The sequence below is a fragment of the Pseudopodoces humilis genome, chromosome 22, assembly GCF_049639895.1.
Source record: "Pseudopodoces humilis isolate 2021_Gansu_Grassland_sample_001 chromosome 22, ASM4963989v1, whole genome shotgun sequence".
Classification (NCBI taxonomy): Eukaryota; Metazoa; Chordata; class Aves; order Passeriformes; family Paridae; genus Pseudopodoces; species Pseudopodoces humilis.
This window is the reverse complement of record NC_142221.1, coordinates 6,128,144-6,149,989: the sequence shown is the minus strand read 5'-3', so window position 1 is coordinate 6,149,989 and position 21,846 is coordinate 6,128,144. Positions and strand designations below refer to the sequence as shown.

The 21,846-nt window shown below is 49.0% G+C and overlaps 1 protein-coding gene across 9 annotated transcripts in view; it reads left to right on the top strand.

Moving 5' to 3' along the window:
- Positions 1-21,846, top strand: part of COL27A1 (collagen type XXVII alpha 1 chain) — a 182,150-nt gene that overhangs the window by 137,598 nt on the left and 22,706 nt on the right. For all 9 annotated transcript variants that reach the window (XM_088065669.1, XM_088065670.1, XM_088065668.1 and 6 more), the window contains 9 exons: positions 3,351-3,404; positions 3,746-3,790; positions 3,923-3,967; positions 4,182-4,235; positions 4,961-5,014; positions 7,271-7,324; positions 8,837-8,890; positions 9,631-9,684; positions 11,543-11,650. In XM_088065669.1, the coding sequence (XP_087921795.1) occupies positions 3,351-3,404; positions 3,746-3,790; positions 3,923-3,967; positions 4,182-4,235; positions 4,961-5,014; positions 7,271-7,324; positions 8,837-8,890; positions 9,631-9,684; positions 11,543-11,650 (522 nt within the window). The remainder of the gene's footprint in view (positions 1-3,350; positions 3,405-3,745; positions 3,791-3,922; positions 3,968-4,181; positions 4,236-4,960; positions 5,015-7,270; positions 7,325-8,836; positions 8,891-9,630; positions 9,685-11,542; positions 11,651-21,846) is intronic.

The window sequence follows — 21,846 nt, the reverse complement described above, 5'->3', positions numbered from 1 at the left end:
GTTGAGTTGTTGTTCATGGAGAAGTGGAGGGTATTGTTTGGCTTCCAGGGATCTTTCTAGTTGACTGAGAAAGCCTTAGAAGTGTTTGAGGAAAAGCTCGTTCCAGATCCATGGCCAGGGATGTCTCCCTTTGGCTTCACTCAAGGCATCTGCTTGCTTTGTTGTTTGGCCAGACTGTGATAGCGAAATACCAATATTTGGATAACTGGGTAAGGAAAGAGCCTTGGGTTTCTGGAGAGGAGCTACTGAGTGCTCCTTCATGCTGCAGTTCAGAGGCTGGTCACTGTCTCTGAGCTCTGAGTAGGTGTTTAACAGGAGGGAATGCAGCTCTGCTCTGCAGGAACACCCTGTTGAACACACAGTTCTGCAGGAATATTGTCCACTTTAGCAGCAAGATATATCCCTGTTGCCTCACCTGCAGTGACAAAGCCTGGAGCTGAGTTCCCCTGCCTTTGTGAGCCATTCACATCCAGGCACCATCACAACCCCGTGTTTAGTCTGGGGTATCTGATAGCGCTGCTTGGTGTTGTTAAGCACTGGGAAATGCTGGCCTGGCCTCCACTGACCAAAGGGCACTGAGGGTCCAAGGGGACCCCAGGGGTTGCGCTCAGCCCTGCTGGCAAGGCCAGGCTGCCAAGTCTGCAGGGGGAAGGCACCTTGAGGAACCTTGAGGCTCCTGGCTTTGGGACACTCCCTGGGAAGCTGCCAGGACCTCACTCACTCATCTCTAACCAGTGTTGTCAGTAAAAGAGAGATTTAAAAATTTAACTAATTGACTACATGTAGCTTTTCCTGTCAGGGTGGATTAGGGGAAGCCTTTAGCCCAGGTTTCAGCCCAGGAGGCTGGAGAAGATGAAGCTTGCCACACACATTTGAGGATAGAGAGTCACTTTCTCCTTCTTCAGGTCAGATGCAGATGAGATGTGTTGTGATGGGATTTGGCAGGTGACTGCTGTGAAGTGAGATTGCCCTGGCACATCTTGCCATGCTGGTGACAGGGCTGTGCTGGAAGAGGTGAGGATGCTGTAAACACTTCCCCAGCCAGCCTGGTGAGAGCCACAGTCATCACTGAGCACCTGACAGCCTCTACCTGGCTCAGAGTAGCCCCTGCACTGGCAAAGGGGCTGGACAGGGCAGGACAGGCTACAGAAGATGGGTCTGGAGGGGCTCATTCCAGTTTCCTGCCCAATTTCCCAACCCAGATCATCACTGTAATTTCCATGTCCCACTTATTTCTGATCCCTGCTCCTTCTTCCAGGCCTGAGCTAAAGGAATTCTTGCCCTCTGCACATCCTTCCCCTGCTTCACTAGCAGGTCACCACATCATCTCAGATAGCAAAGATGTAGTTGCACAAAATATCCAAGTGGCTGCTCAAAGGAAAGGGCAACAGTTTGTTTTCCAGGGAGGATAAGCATTAGGTTGTTGAGGATGTTTTCCCAGCATCATTCCCATGCTGACACCTCCCTTCCCAGTGCAGGTCTGGGATTTGCTGCATGTCCCAGTCACCCCAGGCAGCCTCCAAGATGCCTCCAGGCCCTGCTCTTCCACCACCCCAAGTAACAGGGCTGTCTGACTCAAGCTGTCAGTAGCCCTGCTTTTAAGTGACCTTCTGGTCTTTGTCATTGTGCTTTGAGGTTTATAGGGACATGGCTTAATAAAGCTTTTGGTCTTTATTTCTCTCTGATCTAGGGGCCAGCATGAGCCACAGCACTTGGGATGTGGGGCTGGTGAGAGGTGCTGTGACATTTGTGCAGCACAGCCCAGCTGTGAAACACCCCTTTGGTTGTGGGGATCCCATCTGGGGCACAGCCCTCTGTCTGTCTGTCTGTCTGTCCTGGAGGCCAGGCTGAGCACTCTGCTGTGCCATACTGGCAGTGCAATACAGGCTCTTGGTTATTCACTCCCTGCTCCTCTGAGCAGCACAGGGCTTTGCCAAGCTCAGTAGGAGTTTTTGCATTATTTTATATTGACAATGTTTGTCTGCTGTAATAATTTGGCTGGGGTTCCTATACATTTCTGCTGTACACTGCTTTTCTTTGTGAGTGTCTCTCTTTGCCTGTCATCCTGGAGTTGCTTTTCTAACACACTGGCTCCCTAGCCCTGTTATTACTTTTGGCACTGGGTTTGCATCCTGATTAAGCACATTGGCTCCTGTTTTCCCTTTCTGCACTGGCCAGCTCTCAGAATTCCTCTTACCACTACAATCTAGCACCGCTCTGTGTTTTTATTTATTATTTATATTGCAGTAGTGCCTAAGAGTCCTAACTGAGCTCATGAACTGATTACAAACATGACATCTGTTAGCAGAGTCTCTTCATATGGCCTTTTTTGACTCTTATTTTCTTTCACTGCGGCTCTTTATTCTCTGTCAGTGTGATGCACTAGTCTCTAGGGGTCAAATGCTGCAGAGGGTTGTGTGTTCGGCTTTTGTGAAATAAGCTTGAAATATAGATGGTCTTTAAAGTCCCTTTCAACCCAAACCATTTTTTCTGTGATTCTCTGATCATATCTTTACCATTTTCCTAGGAGCCCTCACTTGGAACCCTCTAAAAGAGCGAGGGTGCCCCTTCCTCAGTGATGCCCAAGCTGGACCATGAGCTGTTTAATTTTAGCTACTCACACCTGCTCATTTGCAGCAGGATGTGTGTCCCACACACCTCCCGAGGTCCCTGTGCCCACTGCCCACTCACACACCCAGGAGCAGATGCTGGCCATGGCACCAGACCCTCCCCACCTCCACTTCCACATCCACAAGCATCTGCCTCGTCCTGAACAGCAGCCAGATCTTCAAATATCACATAGCTGTAGCTGAGGCCTTGGAGTTCAGCTGCCAGCAAATACACCTTTCTCTTTGGGAGGAGTTTGGGGCTCAAGACAGTGTGAAAGTCCTGTACACTGGGGGTTGTGCACCTCTATGCCACCACTGTATGACACTGGGGTGTGGCAAGGGTTAAGGACAAAGGTGTTGGACAAGCAAGGTTTCTAGGAAGGAAAATGTTTGTTGTCAATAAGGCTGGAGCTGCAAGTTTGCCTGTGCATTGCAAAACTATTGTCAGAAAATAAGGCTGTTCCTGGCCTGCTTTTCTCCTCTGGCTTGGTAGTTGGTTTAACAAGAATAAAAAGTGCTGTGTGCTGGTAACGGTGAGAAATGAAGCAATAAAACAGAGAAAGAATCTTTTTAGTCCTGGGCTCTGAGCTGCTGTGCTCAACCCGAGCAGGTACAAGTTGGCTTAGCCAGGATTGATCTCATGGACTGTCCTGGTGGCCAAGGCTGAAGTGACAGCTGGATTTTTCCAGTGAGCCATATCCTCTGTCTTCTTATTTTTGCCACTCTTTTGCCTCCCTCTAGGGTGCCAGAGGGCCTGATGGACCCGTAGGCGAGCCAGGGTCGCGAGGTGTCAAGGTAAGTGCCAAGGCTGCTCTCAGCTGTGTTGTGAAATGCTCAAGGTCACATCCAGGAACAGGGATGTTCAATTGCTCCACGAGGATCAACCAGCAGGGATGATTTTGTCTTGCAACCAGAGTAAAATCTACCCAGCACCGGTATCAGGGCCCTTGCCCACACTCCCAGCTGGCTGGGGTGTTCCTTGGCGCACAATCGCGGGTGTTTGGCCTCTCAAAAGCTACAGGGAGCTGGAAGGGAAATTTGAGGCACAAAAATGCAAGAGCAGATGGGCTGGGGCAGAAGAGCATCCCCAACAGCTTGTGCTCCTGCTGACGCGTCTTTGTCTCTTTGTTTTGCAGGGCCGACCAGGGGAGCCAGGCAGGGTGGGCCCAGATGGGCTGCAGGTATGTCCTCTGTGAGAACCACAGCTGCCAGCCCTGGGGACACCCACATGTCCTCAGAGCCCTCCAGGCCAAAGCACCACGGGTGTGTCAGCACATCGCCAGCTGATAACTGCTGTAACTGTGTCTTCACAGGGCAAGATGGGGGAGACTGGGGAGACTGGAGCACGTGGCTTCCCAGTAAGTGTCCATACCTTCCACTTCCTTTCATAACCTCAAGTCCTTAAGTTTTGAGTCCTGGTCCAGGAGGAAAAATCTGGACCACATCTCACACCTACAGGGCCAACTCTTCCCCTCCTTTCACTGGAGCATTTTTGAGGTGCACATTTCTGCCAAGAGATGTGAAGGATTGCTGCTAGGTTGAAGCTGACCCTGGTGTTTCTAATTTTTCTAGGGTATCCAAGGACCTTCTGGACCTCCAGGAGCAAAAGGGGCTCCAGGAGACCCGGCAAGTCTCTTATCACTCTCTCTCCATCTGTCTTTCCTTGCACACAGACACTTCATTTCTTTCTCTGTCTCTTCCCCACCACTTATCCCATTCCCAGCTTCTCTGTCCTTGCCAACTCCAGCGTGGTCAGAGATGTGAAAGACTTGGCTAGAGTCCTAGGAGCCATAAGGAAAGACAAGGTCAGACCCCTGGAAAGCAAAAGGGAGCCATGGATCTACCAGGGAGAGTGTAGGATACAGCCTGGGGTGGGTTTTGGAAGGGAAGGTAGAAAAGAAGGGCAAGGCTGGGTCTGGGACAGGGTCAGATGTAACAGAAGATCTGGAGTGTAGGTAGTAGAGTGGAAGGGGGAGCAGGAGGGAGGCTGATGGTGTCAGAACTGAGCCCACAGCTTTGGGGGAGTCACTGGGGAAAGACACAGACCTCAAGGGGGGCCAGCAGTGCTGGACTGTGAAGGGAGAGAGTTAACCAGACACTTTCAGATTACCCACTGCAGCTGTTTTAGATGGGACCCAGGAAGATGAAGAATCTTCTGAGCTCTTTGCCTGCTAAGGTGACTCTGCACACCCACTGCTGGTCTCTCCATCCCACTAGCCAGATCTTGCACAGTGAGAACTCCTCTGAGATGTGGGAGGGAACTGGTGTTTTATCCTACAGACCATGGAAGTGATGGCCCCTCAGAGATGAAAGCAGCTGTATGAAGAGAGCCTTGTGTCTCTATTTTGCAGGGTCCCCAAGGACCACAGGGGCCACCCGGGCCTTTGGGAGAAATGGGGCATAAGGTAGGTCTGACCTTTGTTCCTGTTTGTTTTCCAATCAGGAGTGGCAGGACTGAGGGAGGAGTAAACATGTGGGAACATCCCTCCACACACCTTGCAGTGTGGAACGATCAGGAAGGATTCCCCTAAAATCTGAAAGCCAGCTTCCAAAACAAACAGCAAAAATCAGAAATTCAAGCACCCTTTTCATCACAGGCCACAGATACCCAGCTGGTGGAAGTGCAGACCCATCTTCTCAACAGAAGATACATTTCAAGGGTGACCACAGCAGGGACCAACTTTTTGCACCAGGGTGCACAGTCAGGGAGCCAATACAAGCACAAATCAGACTGAGTACCAGTCTTTCCCTCTCCCTGGTGCTGTTGCTGACACACCACAGGTTTGCCAGCCCACCCAGATGGCCATGGCAGGGCAGAGGCTGCTGCAGCCACTGCAAGAAGCTCAGAGACGCCTTTGCTGCTGACGGTGCTGCTGGGCTGTGGTTGCCATGAAGCAGTGACACAAACACACCAAAACCCAGCAGCAGCTGCCAAACTGTGCCCCAGTGGAGTGCAGGGGATGCCTCCATGGTTTCCCCCAACTCCTCTGCACTTTTGGCTTCATTTCAGTCCTCTTAAAATAATATAGTCTTGGCTCTTTCTATCACATGTGCCAGTGCCCCTTGTACAGCTCCTTTCTGCAGGTCCTGAGCTGTAACACAGACATGAAGGTGGCTTTGAATGCAGTCTATGCAAAGTGTATGAGTCATGAAAGTTTCCATTCTCATGGCTGCTGGACTGGATGGAGCGAGCTCTCAGCATGGTAAACCACACTAGGAAGCTGGAAAGCAGCTACTTAGCCACTCTGGATGCTGCCAACCAAGAAAGTACAGACCTTCATTCAAATCTGTAACTCCTCCAGGAGCCTTTCTCTGCACTGGCACCTCTGGAGAAACCAAAGCAGGATTTTTGCTTTCATTGGAGCTTGAATTTTCTCATTGCGTGACATGACCATTTGTTCACAAACCCAACACACACCCTGCTCCCTCCTCTGCTTGAATCCAGTTCAGCAAGCCAGGAGCTGGCTTTATTCCCTGGGTAGCTCCCTTGACTATGTGCTCTTTTTTCCTTTATTCCCAACTGTAAAGAGAAGGGAGATTGTTGTCTGGAATGCAAATATCATAAGTAAATAAACCACTCAAATCCTTTAAAGAGAAGCTTTACTGTCCCATCTTGGGGCTTGTTTTACAGACTCTCATTCCCCACACTTCCCAGAGGTAGGACCAAATGTACAAAGATTAAAGCTCCCAACAGATCTTGGTACTAAAGATAGTGAATGACTGTGACCCCACTATCAGGGGCTGCACATGGAGCTGGACTGAGTGAGAATAGTTTGCAAGGTCATTCTCACATCTTCCATCTTTCTATCTTAATTCCTGTCTTTTCCCAGGTCAAACACGCACTTTTGGCTCTTTGGGGGGTGCCAAACCCCCCTACCAGAGTCTGTGCTCACACAAGAGTGAGAAACTTCCTCTCAGCCAGTCCAGCCTGGGCTGTGGATTCTGGTCTGAGCCCAGGCATTGGCCTTTGGATGTTTGCTGGCCCTGTACAGCCAGAGACAGCTGGCTGATGGATATCAATGCTCATCTGGCCAAAACTTGTGCTGGAGTGTCACCTTGCTGCCCTCACCTCCCTTTAGCTGGCAGCACCATCGTGCCCCTGCCTCTCTGGGAATGGGGGGCAAGGGCTCAGCTGGAAGATGTGGCCTGTGGGGCAGCTTGACCCTCATCAGAAGGAGCCTGTTGGTGCAGAGGATGTGCTCACACCAGTGGGAATGGAGATGTGGGGCTGCAGGGAGCAAGAGCACAGCCAAACCTTTCTGTTACCCACTGTACCAGCCCAGCCTGCTGGACCCTCACAAAGAGCTTCCAAGTCTAATTCTGGACCTTTGCCCTTCTATCCCAGCTGGTTCCAGTGCTGCTCCCTGGTGGGGTTACTAACCTTAGAAAGCAGAGGGGTTGGAAGGAGGCAGAGAAAGGTGCTTGGCAGAAGAGGCTGGGGAGAGGGGAGGTGTGAGAGTTGATCAGAGCCCTCCCAACATCCAGGCACGAGGGGCCTCTTTGATGCTTTGGACCCTGAGCCAGCTCCAGGGAGGTAATTGCATTGCAACCAGGGCTTGGCTGTCCCAGGAGAGGACTGCTAAAGGAGTTATGTCTTTGATCTTGCTTTCTGCTCCGCTACAATGGGTTCTTTCACTATCTTGTTGGGTTTTTTTTCCCAGGGACCACCAGGCTCAATGGGACAACCTGGTCTTGCAGGTGAACCTGGCATGAAGGTAAGAAAAACACCAAGTGTAATTTCTCTGTCAGACTGGGGAGATAAATGCCAGCTTGTGTTCCTGAAGGGCTGAGTGACATTGCAGGTTTACCCTTCAGCAGCCAAAGCTTATAGTGCATTCAATAAAAGATGAAGTTTAAAAAGTCTAAAACTGGGTAAATTTTAGCCATTTTTACAAATTCCTGAGCCCCATCCCGAGGGAGAGGCTGTCAGTGCTGGGGAGAAGCCCCATCCCAGGGATCTTGTGCCTCAAGAGCTGTGAAGGACCTTGGAAATGAAGCTCAACTCTTTGCAGATCGAAATCTCAATGGAGAGAGGAGTCCTTGAGACTCAGAGATCCAGGCAGCTTCTAATTTGAAACCAGAAGAGTCTTTGGAAGGTCTCAGACTTAAAAATACCCTCAGACAAGGTCCTGACACAGTTTCCAAGCCTCACCTCTCTGGGGACTGAAATCCTCTGATGGTTAAGGGGGAAGGTTGACCTGCTTCAGACCATGAATGCACCTTCTTGTCCACATAAAAGCCATCTCTTTGTCTGAGTAAAATCCCAGTGCTGAGCAGCTCAGAGGGGGCTTTATTTAATCCTAACCCCCTTGGTCTGAAGATTTGCTCCTGTGAACAGAGCTTTTGAACAAATTCTATGTGGGGATTAAATGCAATTTCCTCTGTGCTGCTCTTCACTCCCACCCCCCACCCCATCCTCTGCCATGTTTTCCTTGGCAAATCTTCTGACACTTCACTGGAGCTACCCTGTCTCTGGCATCCTGATACTGCATGAGTGTTTCAACTCCAGTGCTCCCAGCTGGCCCTCCTTGGAGCAGGACATGATGATTTGCACAGACACCCCTTTACCTGCTGGCCTTGCTGGGAAGTTTTGGAGTCAGAGTCCTGTCCTGCTCCTTCTCCAAGCTGGAAGGAGTTGGACCAAGAGCAGTTTGCTGTGGGATGAGGTTTATGGATGACTCAAAATCTTTTTTCCTTGAATCTTCTGCATTTTCTGAGCTCTCTTCCATGCAAAGCAGATCGTTGGGTGGGCAGGATGGCAGAGAGCTGCCCTATGGCCATCCTACCCCCACTGCCACATTGGCAAGCTCCATTTCTTTGCCAGCTCCACCGCCTTCTGTTCACTCATCTAACTGCTGTCAAAGATTCAGGTCCTTCTGGAACTGGGGCTAAAAGAGCTGTTGGGGCTTTTTTCCTCCCTCACTGCCACCACACCACATTGCACCCACCCTGCTGCTTGTCTGTGAAGGATCATGCCAGAGAATTCCTTCTGGATCTGCAGCTTCAGGCAGCTCAGACCCCTCTGTGACCCTTGCCCTGCCAAGCATCATTGCAACAGAGCCTGTGAAATGTGTCCTTCTCTGCTGGGCCCTTGAAAACACAGCTGAAGGTGTTTGTGTGGGAGAAAGAAAGAAATAGTCAAAATTAGGAGTGGGATGGGAAGTACTTGATGCTCCCTCACTGTCAGTAAACATCTTGTCTCCCCATATGTGCTTCCTTCTTTTTAGGGTGATCCTGGCCTGTTAGGAATCCCTGGAGAGCAAGGTCTCGTTGGCCCAAGGGTGAGTATGGCCATCTTCTGGTGGGGCTTCTGTGCCTCATCAGTTCCCCAGAGGTCCTGTCCTTGCTCTCCCACAGCCTGCAAGGGCTGACCCTGTTCTCTGCATCCCATGACCCTCCCAGCCCCTGTTCCTTCTGCGGGTCGTGGAAGTACCTTCCCCACAGAGCCCATCAGCCGCAGCTCAGCAGCCTGAGGCTCTCAGATGCCACTGTGACACCGAGTGTGAGAGGAGCAGTGTGGGAACAGATGTGGGAACAGACCCCTCCTGTTTGCCAGCGGCTGTGTCCATGCAGGGCCAGGCACACTGGAGCAGAAGGCAGCTTTAAGCAGGGAAACACTGGATACACTGTGTAGGCATGGGAGGGGGGGATGAATGTGTGGATTGAGGCTGGCAGGGGCTGTGTCCCTTCCCAGGACTGAGGTCAGGAGGATGGAGCAGGAGGAGGAAGCTCCAGGTTCAATGGACTCAGAGCTCCTCTTACACAGGGAAGGAGGGCTTCCCCCAGACCAGCAGCAGGTCCAGGGAGGAGAAGCTGTGGCTCAGAATAGAGTGAGAGGCTGAATTCCTTCTCTTGCTCCAGGAAGAGCTTGTTCAGCATTAGGGTATGAGATAAGACACGTGTCAGAGTGCAGGGCTGGGCTCCCATCACTGCAGCCTGGCTGCTGCTGTGAGCCAGCTGCAGGAAGCTCAGGGAAAAACACATTTAGGCACAGCCTTATGGTGTTTGCTTCTGTCCACAGGGAGAACCCGGGCTGGAAGGGGACAGCGGGCAGCTCGGGCCAGATGGGATCAAGGTAAACCTCACTGCCATGGAGCTGTAGCTCTCACCCACAGCTTTGTGTACCCAGGTCCCTGTGATTCCCAGAGCCAGGATGAGGCCAAGGGGATTATTGGGTCCTCTGTGGAATAAACCTCTGCCCTGCAATCTCTAAGGACTGCAAGCACACTTAACAAACCCCTCCTGTTTCACTCCTCTACCCACGTTTTTTGGCATCTGATCAGATCTCCAAAAAGGTCAAGTTCTTCAAAATCTGGTTTCCAACGATTTGTCTGTTTTGAGTCTTTACAGATCAAATTTCCAGTTAATCAGGAATTCCTGGGCCTGGCAAGGGAAATCAAGAATTGTCCATCACTCTCCCCTGCACCACTGACCAGAACAATGTTAGAGAGTAAAGAAACCAGATCCCCTTCCCTTGGCAAAGCCCCAGGATCTCACTCAGGGTTCACTCTGTGTCTCACTGCTATAAGTTTGCTACCTTGCCTTTGGAACAGGGCTCTGATTCCTGTCCCTGCACAGCCAGCCTTTCCAAACAGGCCAACAGTTTTGTTCCATGGAAAGAAAGAGCAGCCCATCCCACAACAATGTAGTTTATTGCTTCATCTAGTTAAACTATTTGCCATGTGTCTCTACTTCTGCTTATCTCTGACTGTTGGACCAAAAATCTCTTCCTTAAGGACAATCAAGGCTTCTGTATTCTCTTGCACTGCTGGCTGTGCCCAGGAGCTCTTGAACCAAGCCAGCTCTTTCCACCCCAAATGTGTCTCTGGACACTTAACCAGATGTGTCTGTGCTCTTACCCAGATGAGATCTTGTTGAGCTCTCCCAACACAGGTGCAAGAGGAAAATGGTTCAGCTCAAGGCTGCTTGGCTGCACATGCTGCTCTCAGTATAAAACTGGCCTTTATCATTGTATCCATATAATTTTGAGTGGTGGTACTGAATAATACAAAATATTTACAATATTTTGTTTATCTTGTTAAAAGAAAAGCAGCTATAAGTTTATTTCTTACACCTCTATGATTGTATTTCTGGTCTGCGTTCCACGTGGTTGATCTTGCCAAACATTGAAATTTTATTATCTGACAGACTTTTTTCATAAATTTCAATGACTGGCTTCACCAGAGGAACTTTAAGTGGGTATTGGGAAAAATTTCTTTGCTGAAAGGGTGGCCAGGCATTAGAACAGGAAGTGCTGGAGTCACTATCCCTAGAAGTGGCACTTGGGGGACATGGTTTAGTGGTAGGCTTGTCAGTGCTGGGTTGAAATTTGGATTCATTCATCTTAAACATCTTTTCCAACCCAAATGATTCTTTGACTGTATGATTCTATAATTGTCAGAGCAGTGATTTGACAGGATACCCACTGCTCAGGCCATAGATCCTTTACAGGGCACAGTGACACAGTTTCACAGAGTGTTTATTGGAGCCCTGGGCTGATTTCTGTTTGGCAGCAGGAGCCAGCAGCCGCTCCAGACAAACCCATCCTATTAAAAGTCTTTCAGCATCCCAAACTCAGAGCTTCTGGATGACGCAAGGGAGACTTCCAAATCTTGTCTGCCTGCCTCATTCACGTGGGAGGTTCAGGCCTTATTTCAGGAGAAGCAAAGGGGTTCAGGTTACTCTGTGAAATGGGTGAGTTATTTCTCCTTCAGCCAAGAGATTTTAAGGAAAAGAAACCTGGGTTTGCTCCTTTTTTTAAATGTCAAGCGTATTTATGACGCATCCTCATTCATCCTTTTGCTTGCAGGCTCTCTTCCTCTCAGACTCCTGAAATATTAATTATGTGGTGGTGTTTTCCCTTGCAAGAGCTTTGCACATTGACCCATGTATTGTGTGGGTATGAAAACCTCCCACCCTCCTCTCTTCCACAGGGAGACAAAGGAGAGCAAGGCCCAGAAGGAGAGAAAGGAGAAAAAGGCAGTGAAGGACTGAAGGGAAAAGAAGGACCTCCTGGATATCCCGGCATCCCAGGTGTCCGAGTGAGTCTGTGAACCAGCCCTTGGTGACCCGTGGGTTCCTGTAGGGATGAGTTTGTGAACCAGGACACTGCTTTAGGGCAGGAGGTCACCTGAGACATAACTTGTAAAAACTACGGTAAAGTGTGTTGTTTTCATGAAAATCTATGTCCAGGAGATGTTTTGGTCTGTCAGCTAGAGAATGGAGAGTGTGAATCTGATCTGCCACAGGTTTTGAGAAAGGGTGCCTCCCTCCCACACACCTGTAAGATGGAGCCCACACAGTGTCAGAGGGGGAGGCCCAGAGAGGAGCTGGTTTTTCCCTGGTCGCCACAGCTGGCTTGGGCCTGGAGCTTGGAATTGGCCACCTTGTGCCTTCTCCGATGGTTACTTGCTTGCTTCTGGTCTTCCCTTCTAAGATTTCCCCATTAAATATAGAAAACAACTAGAAGAAATCAGGAGGATATGACTCCTGAATCCTCAGTGAATATCCTGGGCATGTCTGGTTCACATAGAGGTCTGATCTTGGTGCTGTAGAAAGAAAAAGGTTGATTCTGGCCCTGAGATGAGAGGAAGGAGGGTGGTGACAGGTGGAAGAAAGCTCTGCCCCAGTGCCCCAGTGGGCTGCTCTGCAAGTCAGGCCTTCCTGCTTGAAATGTGGAGTTTATCAGGTTGATGACATGGTTTATTCATTGTGATTGCTGTCTTGGATCAGAGTTATCAGCAGCAAGGGCTTGCAAGGCTCATTCCGCAGAGGGGCTGCCCAGCTCAGTGGGATGCACTGCTCCCCTATGGCACGTGGCTTACCCCTCATGCAGCTGGGGAACACACCAGCTCCAACCCCACTCATCTGTGGAAAAGGAACAAGAAGCCCAAGTTTAAAGGCAGCTCTGAAATCCCAGCCCAGGCCGGGTGGGAAGCAGCAGGGCCAGCAGGTACCGCCGAGCCCTGGGTGGATGCTCCGTGGTGAAACACTGATTTTCCTTTTGGTGGTGTTGTGGCTGGCTAAAAGGAGGGCAGGGAAAAGGGTGTGAGGGGATGGAAGCAGCAAAAGAGTTGGATTTATGTTATTTTTGGGCTGAGGTTGGGATTTGAGCACTGACTCGACTAGAAAGTGGAAACATTGGCTTCATACTGTAGTGCAGCACCATAAATGTGCAGAATAAGCCTGTAGTCCTGCCCCAAATAAGGCCACCCTTGGCCACAGGCCATGCACCCAACAGGGAGCCCTTTCAGGACTGGGATCATACCACAGGCAAGGGTGGTCCCCAACACCCCAGCTCCTTCCCAGCTGCCGGCTGGCACAGCTGGACAGTCGCCCTCCATGTGCTGTACTTCTGGCTGGTTCATGTGTTTATATTGTGTATGTTTTAAGAACCAATAAAAATACTAAAATCATGCAAAAGCCATATTAAGTTATAAAGTATAAAATACAGATTCTCTCAGACTCTGTCCCTGCTGTTTGCCAGCATGTCCCTGGGAACATGATGCTGTTTTCTGTTTTATTTAAAAAAAAAAAAAGAGTCAATAGAGCCATGATTCCTGCTCATAATCACTCCCTTTCAGTTGGTTTTTTTTTGGTTTTTTTTTTTACTGCAGAGTGCTATATTTCCATTTACTATTCTAATATACTTCTTTGTATTTCCTTATGCTTAAACTCAGGCAGACTTTCAGACCTGCATAGGCTCCAGATAGTGCTGCCTCCCCTGCCAGACACTGTTACCTAATACACAGGCTGGTGTTCCTGTGCTCACTGAGGTCATTTAAATATGGAAGTCCTCTGACAGAAGCATTTTCCTCCTCCCATTACTGAGAATTACATTCTGCATTCCAGTGGAAAGTACAAATATCAGTGGGATCTTCCTTAGATTTCTGTCAAGGTTTTCAGCTCACAGGTGCAAACTGCTAGAGATAACTGCAAGCCCCTCCTTTCCAGCTGAAGGTTAGAAGCTGGAATATCCAGACAAGCCACCCTCTGGAGTGCTGCAAAAGCCACCACAGGCATAGCCCACCACAAACTGCAATGTTCTGTTAAAGACAGAAGTCTTTAAGGCTACTGGACTAAGATAACAAAAAAGTCTTGTAATGGGGAAGTCGTGAAGGTTGTTCACCCAAGGGCAGATGTCAAGGTGACAAACTCCTGTCCAGGATTTGTGTGGTGGCATGGAAATTCATTGGGGAAGGTGTTGGAGGCACTTGGATTGCAGGGAGAGGGAGCATGTTGGGTTTGGGTGCTGCAGATACTGAGGGATTCCACACCAGCCTGTTGTGAATGGTTTTAATACTTCTGATGTGACTGTGTTCTGCTGTCCAATAATCAGTTTAGATGGTTTTAAGGACCTCATCTTTAGCTATTGCACCTGCATTTGGCCTCTCCTCACATCCCCAAGTCCTTGCATCTGTGCTTCACCACCTTCCTGCGTGGATCCACTGATGTTTTCCTGGGCTTTTCCTCAGCTCCAGTATTTGTTGGGAAATCCTGCTCAGCTACAAAGGGGACAGGGAGGATGTTGATGCTTCTGTGCCCTTCGCAGGGGAGATGCACACACAAGGATCTGTGCAGTTACCTGTGCCAACAAACTGAACTCCATTTGGGGGTGTGAAGCTCATCTTCTGCTTCTGGAAGAGGTTGGTGTTAGTTTGAGGAAGCTGATGCCCATCTGCAATTGTGGACACAAACAAAGTTCTACTAAACCTTGGCTTGTCCCTGTGTTACTCCAGAAGGGGGACCCACAGGGACATGCCCTCCCTGGACAGCAACAACATCTGGAAAACCCTTTCTCATCACAAGGTTCTGCAGCCACACCACGTCTTGAAGGTTTGTCCTTAGTGCCAAGGAAATGTTTAGTCTTAATCTTTATTTTGCTTATGTCTACAGGAATGTGACACTTCACTATCAAGTGTCCTTGTGACAGATGTAGGAAATGAGGTGCCAGATTGCTCTGAAATGATCTGACTTCACTGCTGGTACATTTTCAGCCCGTTTTGTATATCCTGGCCTGGAGCAGAGGCTGGTGCTGGCAGAGCAGGTACAGGAGCTGGGGAATTTGGCACGACCAGCTCACACCTAACATGGCAACAGGCCAGCATGAAGGATGGCAGGAGAACAGAGGATCTGCAGTCCTGGAGCTCCCTGGAGACGGCAGATGAAGGGATGTACCCCAGAGCAACTCTGAAAGCTGGAGGAAGCACAGAGGTGCCACCCTTTTGGGTCCTGCAGAAGAGAGACACTCACCTGGTGACTGATGGAGTCAGCACAGGCACATCTGGCTTTCCTGAGCAGGGCTTCATTTTCCAGAGCATCTTCCTGATGCTGATAGCACATGCCTGCCTGAGCACAACCAAACTTCCCTCTGTGCTCAGGAAACGTTTTTTCAGAGATCTTTAGCTTTAACTTGGCTCAGCCATTTCCAGCATTAACATATCTGAAAACCGGTTTCCACTGTGGTTTTGAATCTCAAACAGAAAGCAGCAGGGAGGCCCCAGTCAAGTCTCCAGGGGTAGTTTGTACGTGTTTCAATGCCAATGGATTTCTGCAAACAAACCTGGCAGCTGAGATGGTCCATGAGCTTCACAGCTGTGGCTGGCAGGGCTCGAGGCAGCTGGAGCTGAGATAAATGAGTATCCTCTATCTTTTGGTCACTTTGTCCAAGTTCACACTGCTCCATTCAGCCCCAGTTCCTGCTCAGTGGAGGGATGGGCCAGTTGTCCCCCTGGCCATGAGAGAGAAATCAGAGCATCAGTGCAAGATCCAGCTGGAATTTCCAGAGCTGTGCACCTTTCCTGAGCTGCTCACCCACATATTATCTCCTCCCAGAGGTTTCTGTCTTCTAACACAAACTTGTTGCCTTCACTTGACCTTGAGTCTCTTCTGAGCATGGCCATTTTCCCTCTGGTTTGAACAGCAAAAGGCTGAAAATCCCTTCCCCTTGCAGAGCACCAGGGACTGTTTTGGCATCTGCATTCAGAGACTGGCTGCAAATCCAGACTTTTTGTATGGGCAAGGCAGAACAAGGATATTCTCCTCAGTGTGTGGAGACACGGGAAAGTACAACAGCCTGGTGAACTCTGGCAAGGCATCCATCAGCAGGTGTCATGGTGTGGTTTGCCAGAATAAAAAGATCCTTTATGTGCTCATCTGTAAGGCTGTGAGGGAATATTGCCACAGAGCCTGAAACACCCAGAGAACATCCCTGGAGAGTAACCTGCATTCACAGAGGACCTGACTGCCCGTCAGAGCTGCTCATTACATCAGACGATGGTGAAAGCCAGGGGCTGAAGTCACTGGTGTGCCACCAACAACCTGGGCACAGGCAAGTGGGCCCTGAGAGCAATAAGTGCTTCCCTCTGCTGCTTCTCCTCTGCAGTGACAGAAAATGTGACATTTCAGCCCTTCCCTGGAAGGATGACAGATCCAGGGGTGGCTGAGGAAGGCCCAGGCCAGTTGGTGGAGGGAGGAGATGGGTTTCCAGCTGCACTCTGTGGCTCTGCACTGTGGTTTCTACAGTGTGCTGGTTGCCATACACGGCAGACATCTGATAGCAAGGGGTTTACAGTTCCAGGAAAGCAATTTGAGAGCCCGGAAGTACTGAAATACAACATGCTCTGAAACTAGAAATTCCCTCATTGTTCAGCAAAACTGGGAGTGAAGTTCTTTCCACTTCAATTTTAACCTGAAATCCTATCTGCAGTGTCATTCGAGCCATGTCAGGACTTAGAAAGCTTTGAGCCAGACACTCCAATGGTCTAAATTGCCATAAACAATTACATCAGAGAAGATCTTGCTGCATTTCCCGGCCCTGCTATGGCATGCAGATGTGCACCGTCAGCCCAGAAGAGCTGGAAGGGCTGTAAATCCTTTTGCTCTGGTGCTACAAGATCCAAAGTCCTTTCATTTGCTCTTCAGGAGTAGGGTAGGGTGACAGAGCTGGGCTGGGCTGGAGAGCTGAGAAGGTTTTTTGAGGAAATGCACAGGATCAAGCCACACTCCAGCCCAGTACAGAGCATGGAGTGAACTCATGGCTCTTGGCTCTGGTGCTGTGGTAACTCCCCAGAGCAGCAGCAACCCCACACACAGCTCTGGATGGTGTCCTGAGGATCCTTCCCATCACATTTTTGTCCCTCTCTGATCTACAGGCTCCAATTCTAAAGTGGTAGGAGGGCTTTCTGGCCAGGATGGACCTTCTGCTCTGAGCTAGCAGAGCTGCTCCACAAATGCCATGCTGAGATGGGGCTGCTGTCTGGGCTCTGCAGTGCCAGAGCAGAGCAGGAGCTTCTCATCCAACACATTGCTCTTGCACAAAGTTGTCCAAACATCACTTACAGCAGAATTTGTCCCAGAGTGGTTTTTGCTCTTTGTTCTTTTCTGTTTCCTGCCACTGAAAACATGATTCAAAGGTTTTCTGCAACAAAGTGCCTTGCTCTACTGTCACTGAATCTAGCCATTCACTGCATGCACATGAGCCACAGCTGGCAGCACCACATCCATGGCATTCAGCTCCCTGAAAACACTGAGGTTGCCGAAGGACAATCCTGGAGTCACCACTGGTTTTAATCTCTGCTCTCCATGCAGAAATGTATGGGTTTTTTTGATAATGTACTGAGCTGTTGCTTCCTGGAAAAGCTGTTTTTTGTGCCCTGGACCATGGTCTGTCTGTGGAGTAATTACTTGAAAGAAATTTGTTAAACTCCCCCAGCTAGAGGGTGTGGGGTCACCCTCTGGCTGAGCAGAGGAAGGAATGGAGAGCACCAGGCTTGGTGTGCAGGGCAGGGCAGTGTGTCACTGGTATCAGCCAGATCCTCACACCCTTAACCTTAGCAAATGAGTGGTGTTACTCCAAATCCTGCTCTTGAATAATGTGTTAGGAGTAGATGCACAAGATAGTGAAGTGGCTTGCCCAGGGTCATGCAGGAGATCAGTGGTGGCAGAGGGGGCCCAGGAGATCACAACAGGCCATACCCCTGCCCTACAGCCTGTCCTTTCCAGTAGCTGCTGTATCAGTGGGGCCAGCTCCTATACTGGAGCCCAGTCTCCAGAGCTGAAGGTGTTTGCTCTTGAGTTACAGCCCTAGAGTATCATTACTCATGCAGATCAACACCCAGGAAAGCCTTAAGCAGGTATTTGTCCTGCATCAAAAACCAAAGGTGAATGAAGTTGCTCAGAAGTGCAGTCAAATATGCTGAAAACCTCTGCTTTAAAGAGTATGAGACCAGGAGTCAGGGTGATGCCTCTCTGTGGAGCTGCAAGCCTGGGTCTCCCTGATCATGCCTGGGCACCTCAGCCCATAGCTGCAATCAGCTTCTCCTGCCTTGATAATCCGTGCTGATGGCCCCAGGGTCAGCCTTTTCTGAGCACCCCACTTAGTGGAGAGGTACATGCTGGATTTTGTTGTTTGGGTGATACTATTGTGTGGGATTTTCCCCCTTTTTTTTGCTATTCTGCTCTCTGTGACTCAGTCCACCAAATCCATTGAAACCTTTGGAGCAGGCCAGCGTTGCCTGTGAGCCCTGTGCATCCTACAGGGAGTCACAGGGCTTTCCCAATCCCAAGGGAACTGCTGCTTGCAGCAGCTGAGGCTGCTCCCCTGCGGCTGAGGGGCCGTTTGGCCCTCGCAGGCTCTGCTGCTGGGGGAGGCAGGCTGATCCCAGCTGGTCTTCGTTTAGAGTTAATAGGAGTCAAAATGAGCCAGAATTTGAAATAAATCCCATTGACTTGGCACGGTTTCTTTCCTGACTCAGACGAAGGAGCCACACTTTTTGGGCAGTTGCTCCAAGATTCCCCTCCTTATTGCAAGACAGGATTTCATTCCCCTCCTCTTCCTCAGCCCCAGGGCATCTGTGTCCTTCAAAAGGAAGATATTAACCCTTAGTGTTTGGGGGAGTGTCAGTCAGACTTGTGCTACCCAGGTACTCTCTATTCTTTTCTTTGCCATTGTCAAATTCTGCTACTAATTTTTTGGGGCATTTATGTTGCATTGTGTATAAAATCTTCACAGCTCAGTGGGGATGAGGCCTTGCACTTTTCCTACACTTCCCACTCATCTATCAAGCATTTCAGTGTCACCTTTGTCTCCTGTGCTCTTAAAGAGGAGGAAGTAGAGGCAAAGAGAGTGGGGATAAAAAGGATTTTCCCAGAAACAGCTAATTAGTGGCAGTTCAGAGCTATCAGACTGACCCAGAGCAGCTCACAGCACACAGCTCTGCTCTGTACATGACTCTGCTGCCTTACACTGTGACTGCTTAGGAAAATCAAGTTAAATAGACCTCCTCCTCCTCAAAACCGAAAGCAGCAAGTTTCAGAGCAACAGCTGCATGCAGATAAGAGTTTGCTCTTAAGGAGAGAGTTCAGGATACACAATTTTGGGTTGGATCCCCATTTTAAGCTGAGGAGCTCATCTGAAAGGAAAGTCACAGCAACTCTGGCTGTAGTCTTGCCATCCAAGACCTTTTTATAGGATTTCCCCAATTTGCTGCTTCTTTGGGCTCAGCCAGCCAGCTCTACCTGCACTCCCCACTCGGGTTTCCACAAGCAGGCCAAGAGCCCATTACTTCCCAGTGCTCCCAGTGAAACCCTCTGAACCTCACAGCACAATCAGGTCTTTCTTCTCGAGAACAGTTGAGTCTTTCTTCTTTCCCCATACTCATTCAGGAGCTGCTGCCCTGTCTCCTCCCCTTCCAGACTACTGCTAGGCAGAGTGATTATGAAATGTGTTTCTTATAAATCCAAAACATTTATGTCTTCAAATACCCGGCCTAAATAATCCCACTAATTTCCTGAGTGCTTGTGAACTGTCCTCCATGGGGGGAGGCTTCTCTCGATCAAAGTTTATTAAGTAGAGACATTGCTGAGCAGTAGGAAATTATATGGGGCTTTTTCATTTCCCTTTAAATGAGCTCACTGGCTGGGCCTGGACAATATGGGCATGGTCATCCTATGGTTCATGCTTCCTACCTTTATTGCTGCTTTAGGTTTCCTGCCTTTTTCTCATTCAGTGCCTCAAAGTATCACTTTTTTTCTTTTTATTTTTCTATCACCATGTAACTTCTTTTCCTCTGCTCACTAGCTGTATTCTGGTGGTTCTGTTTCTTCCTGCCTCGTTTTTTGGGAGTGAGGAGTGACCTCAGACCTTCACTCAATGACATCCAGAAAAAAATAGTTTGAAAATGTCCTGCTGCTCCACAGCAGTCCTGAGCAACCCTGAACAGCCTGAGGCAAGCTTTGGGAAGCTCTCCCACCAGTTCTGTGCCCTCGAGAGCTTCCTTCCTGTGCTGTGCTGCAAGGAAGGCAGGAATATATTTGCCCTCTGGAATGCCAAGAGCCAAAGCAGGATGGTGAGTCACATCTCTGTTACCACTTCCCCGACCCGTTCCCTGCAGCAGGAGCATCAATGGGTGTGGGGAAGTTTGGGTCAGGATTTTTGCCCTGTTTGTTGTTTGGCTCTGTTCAGGGCATATCTCTCTGCAGTTCATTCAACTTCCTTGTTTTGTTTTTCTGGATGTTGTTGTCAGAACATAGATTTCAACTGCTGATGTCTGGAGAATTTAAAGCTGAGCTGCTCATCTATTTGCTCCCACTAAACGTTGCTGTTGTGCTGGGCAATAGATCTGACTTTTCTGTTGAGGCCATCAGCAGCTGGAAGTCTCTTTTTCTTTAAAAATTAACCAATTTGCATTGGAAAATAAACCATTCTTCTTTCCCTTAGGGGAATATCTAAGGCTATACTTTAAAAAAATCCTTGTAAATCTGTGTCCTTACTGAAGATGACAATGAAATTTTAAACATGCTAGACCTAAGACTATATATATATTTTTTTTTTTTTTGCTTTCCTTGGATATTTTGGCATATCTGAAGGCATGTGACTTAATAAAACTGCTGCTTTCCACTGTCCCTGGTCACAAATACCATCATCATCTGGAGGTACTGATATGCTTCTCCAGTAAAGAATGCAGAATCTAAAGAGAAATCACCATTTAAAAATAGTCCCACTGACAGAAGAAGTTTGGAAAGAAGATACATTTTCTCAGCAAACCAGTAACCCAAAGCATACAACAAAATGTGTACAAACCCAGGAACAAAAGCATTGAGTGTTCAGTGCCTTGGCACAGTGACCCAGCTGATGTGAGTCCAGCAAAGGGAACTTGGATTTCATTATTTTGATGTGCAGGCTTTTGTACGTCTTCTGCCCTCAGTCCTATTTCTGCTAAAGAGAGGAAAAATCTTAGGAACCTTAGGAACTTCACACTGCAGTAGAAGAGGTACCAAAAGGTGACACATTCCCAATGAAGTTTGGCGAGAGCCTGGATGAAGATACTATCTCATTGAATTTTATTTTTATGTTTTTTTCTTCTTCTTCCTGTTCTGATTTTTCTTTCTGCCCTGATATTTTTCATCACTGGACAGATGAGTCAGAAGAATGGAGACAGAAAGAATGGGACTATTTCTGAAGGCTACAAAAGATGTTGCTGGGCTTTTTCTTCCCTGTGCAATGTGTGGAGTGTGGCAGTACAGTGATTTCTGGGAACTGTGCAAACCTCTGCATTTGTGCCCTGGGAACATCTGGGATTGCAACAGCAACCACATCTGGATCATCACAAGTAGAGATATCGCATATCTGGGAACCCCAGACAAGTGTTGAACTGCCTCTAAATTCATCTGGGCAGAATTCCTGCGCAGTTGGAGAAAGCATATCCAGGAAAATCAGACACATGGTAGGCTTCCCACTCACCAGCAGAGCTTGCTGGCCGAAGTCCTAGAAAGTGTGCTGGGAGAGCACAGAAATATCCCTGACTGATAGAGCTTATTCCTCCCGAGGAGATGACTCAGTGAGTCAAAATCTGAGCCACGTCTCTGCCAGTGGTGTCGCCAGAGTGGTTTGACCCATTTTTTTATGCCAGCCAGGCTTTTAACTAGTGGATGAGAGTCAAGAACAGCAAGGGAGGCTTGGAACGAGGTCTCCATGGCTTCCTGTGAGTGACAGCTCATCTCGCTATCACTGACAGGAGCTGGTGATGCTGCCAATGTTTCTTTCTTCAGCAATGGAGAAAGAGCTGCACCCAGCTGGAGGATCCAGGAGAGCCTTCTGGAGCAGATGAACATCCCTGCTCTATGATAAGGGGAAAATGGTACAAGGAGTTCATTGCAGCCCATATCTGTGTTCACATCCACCACCGAGGGAAAAGACAAGCTGAAGGAGCCCTGAGGAAGTTGGAGAAGCTGTTTG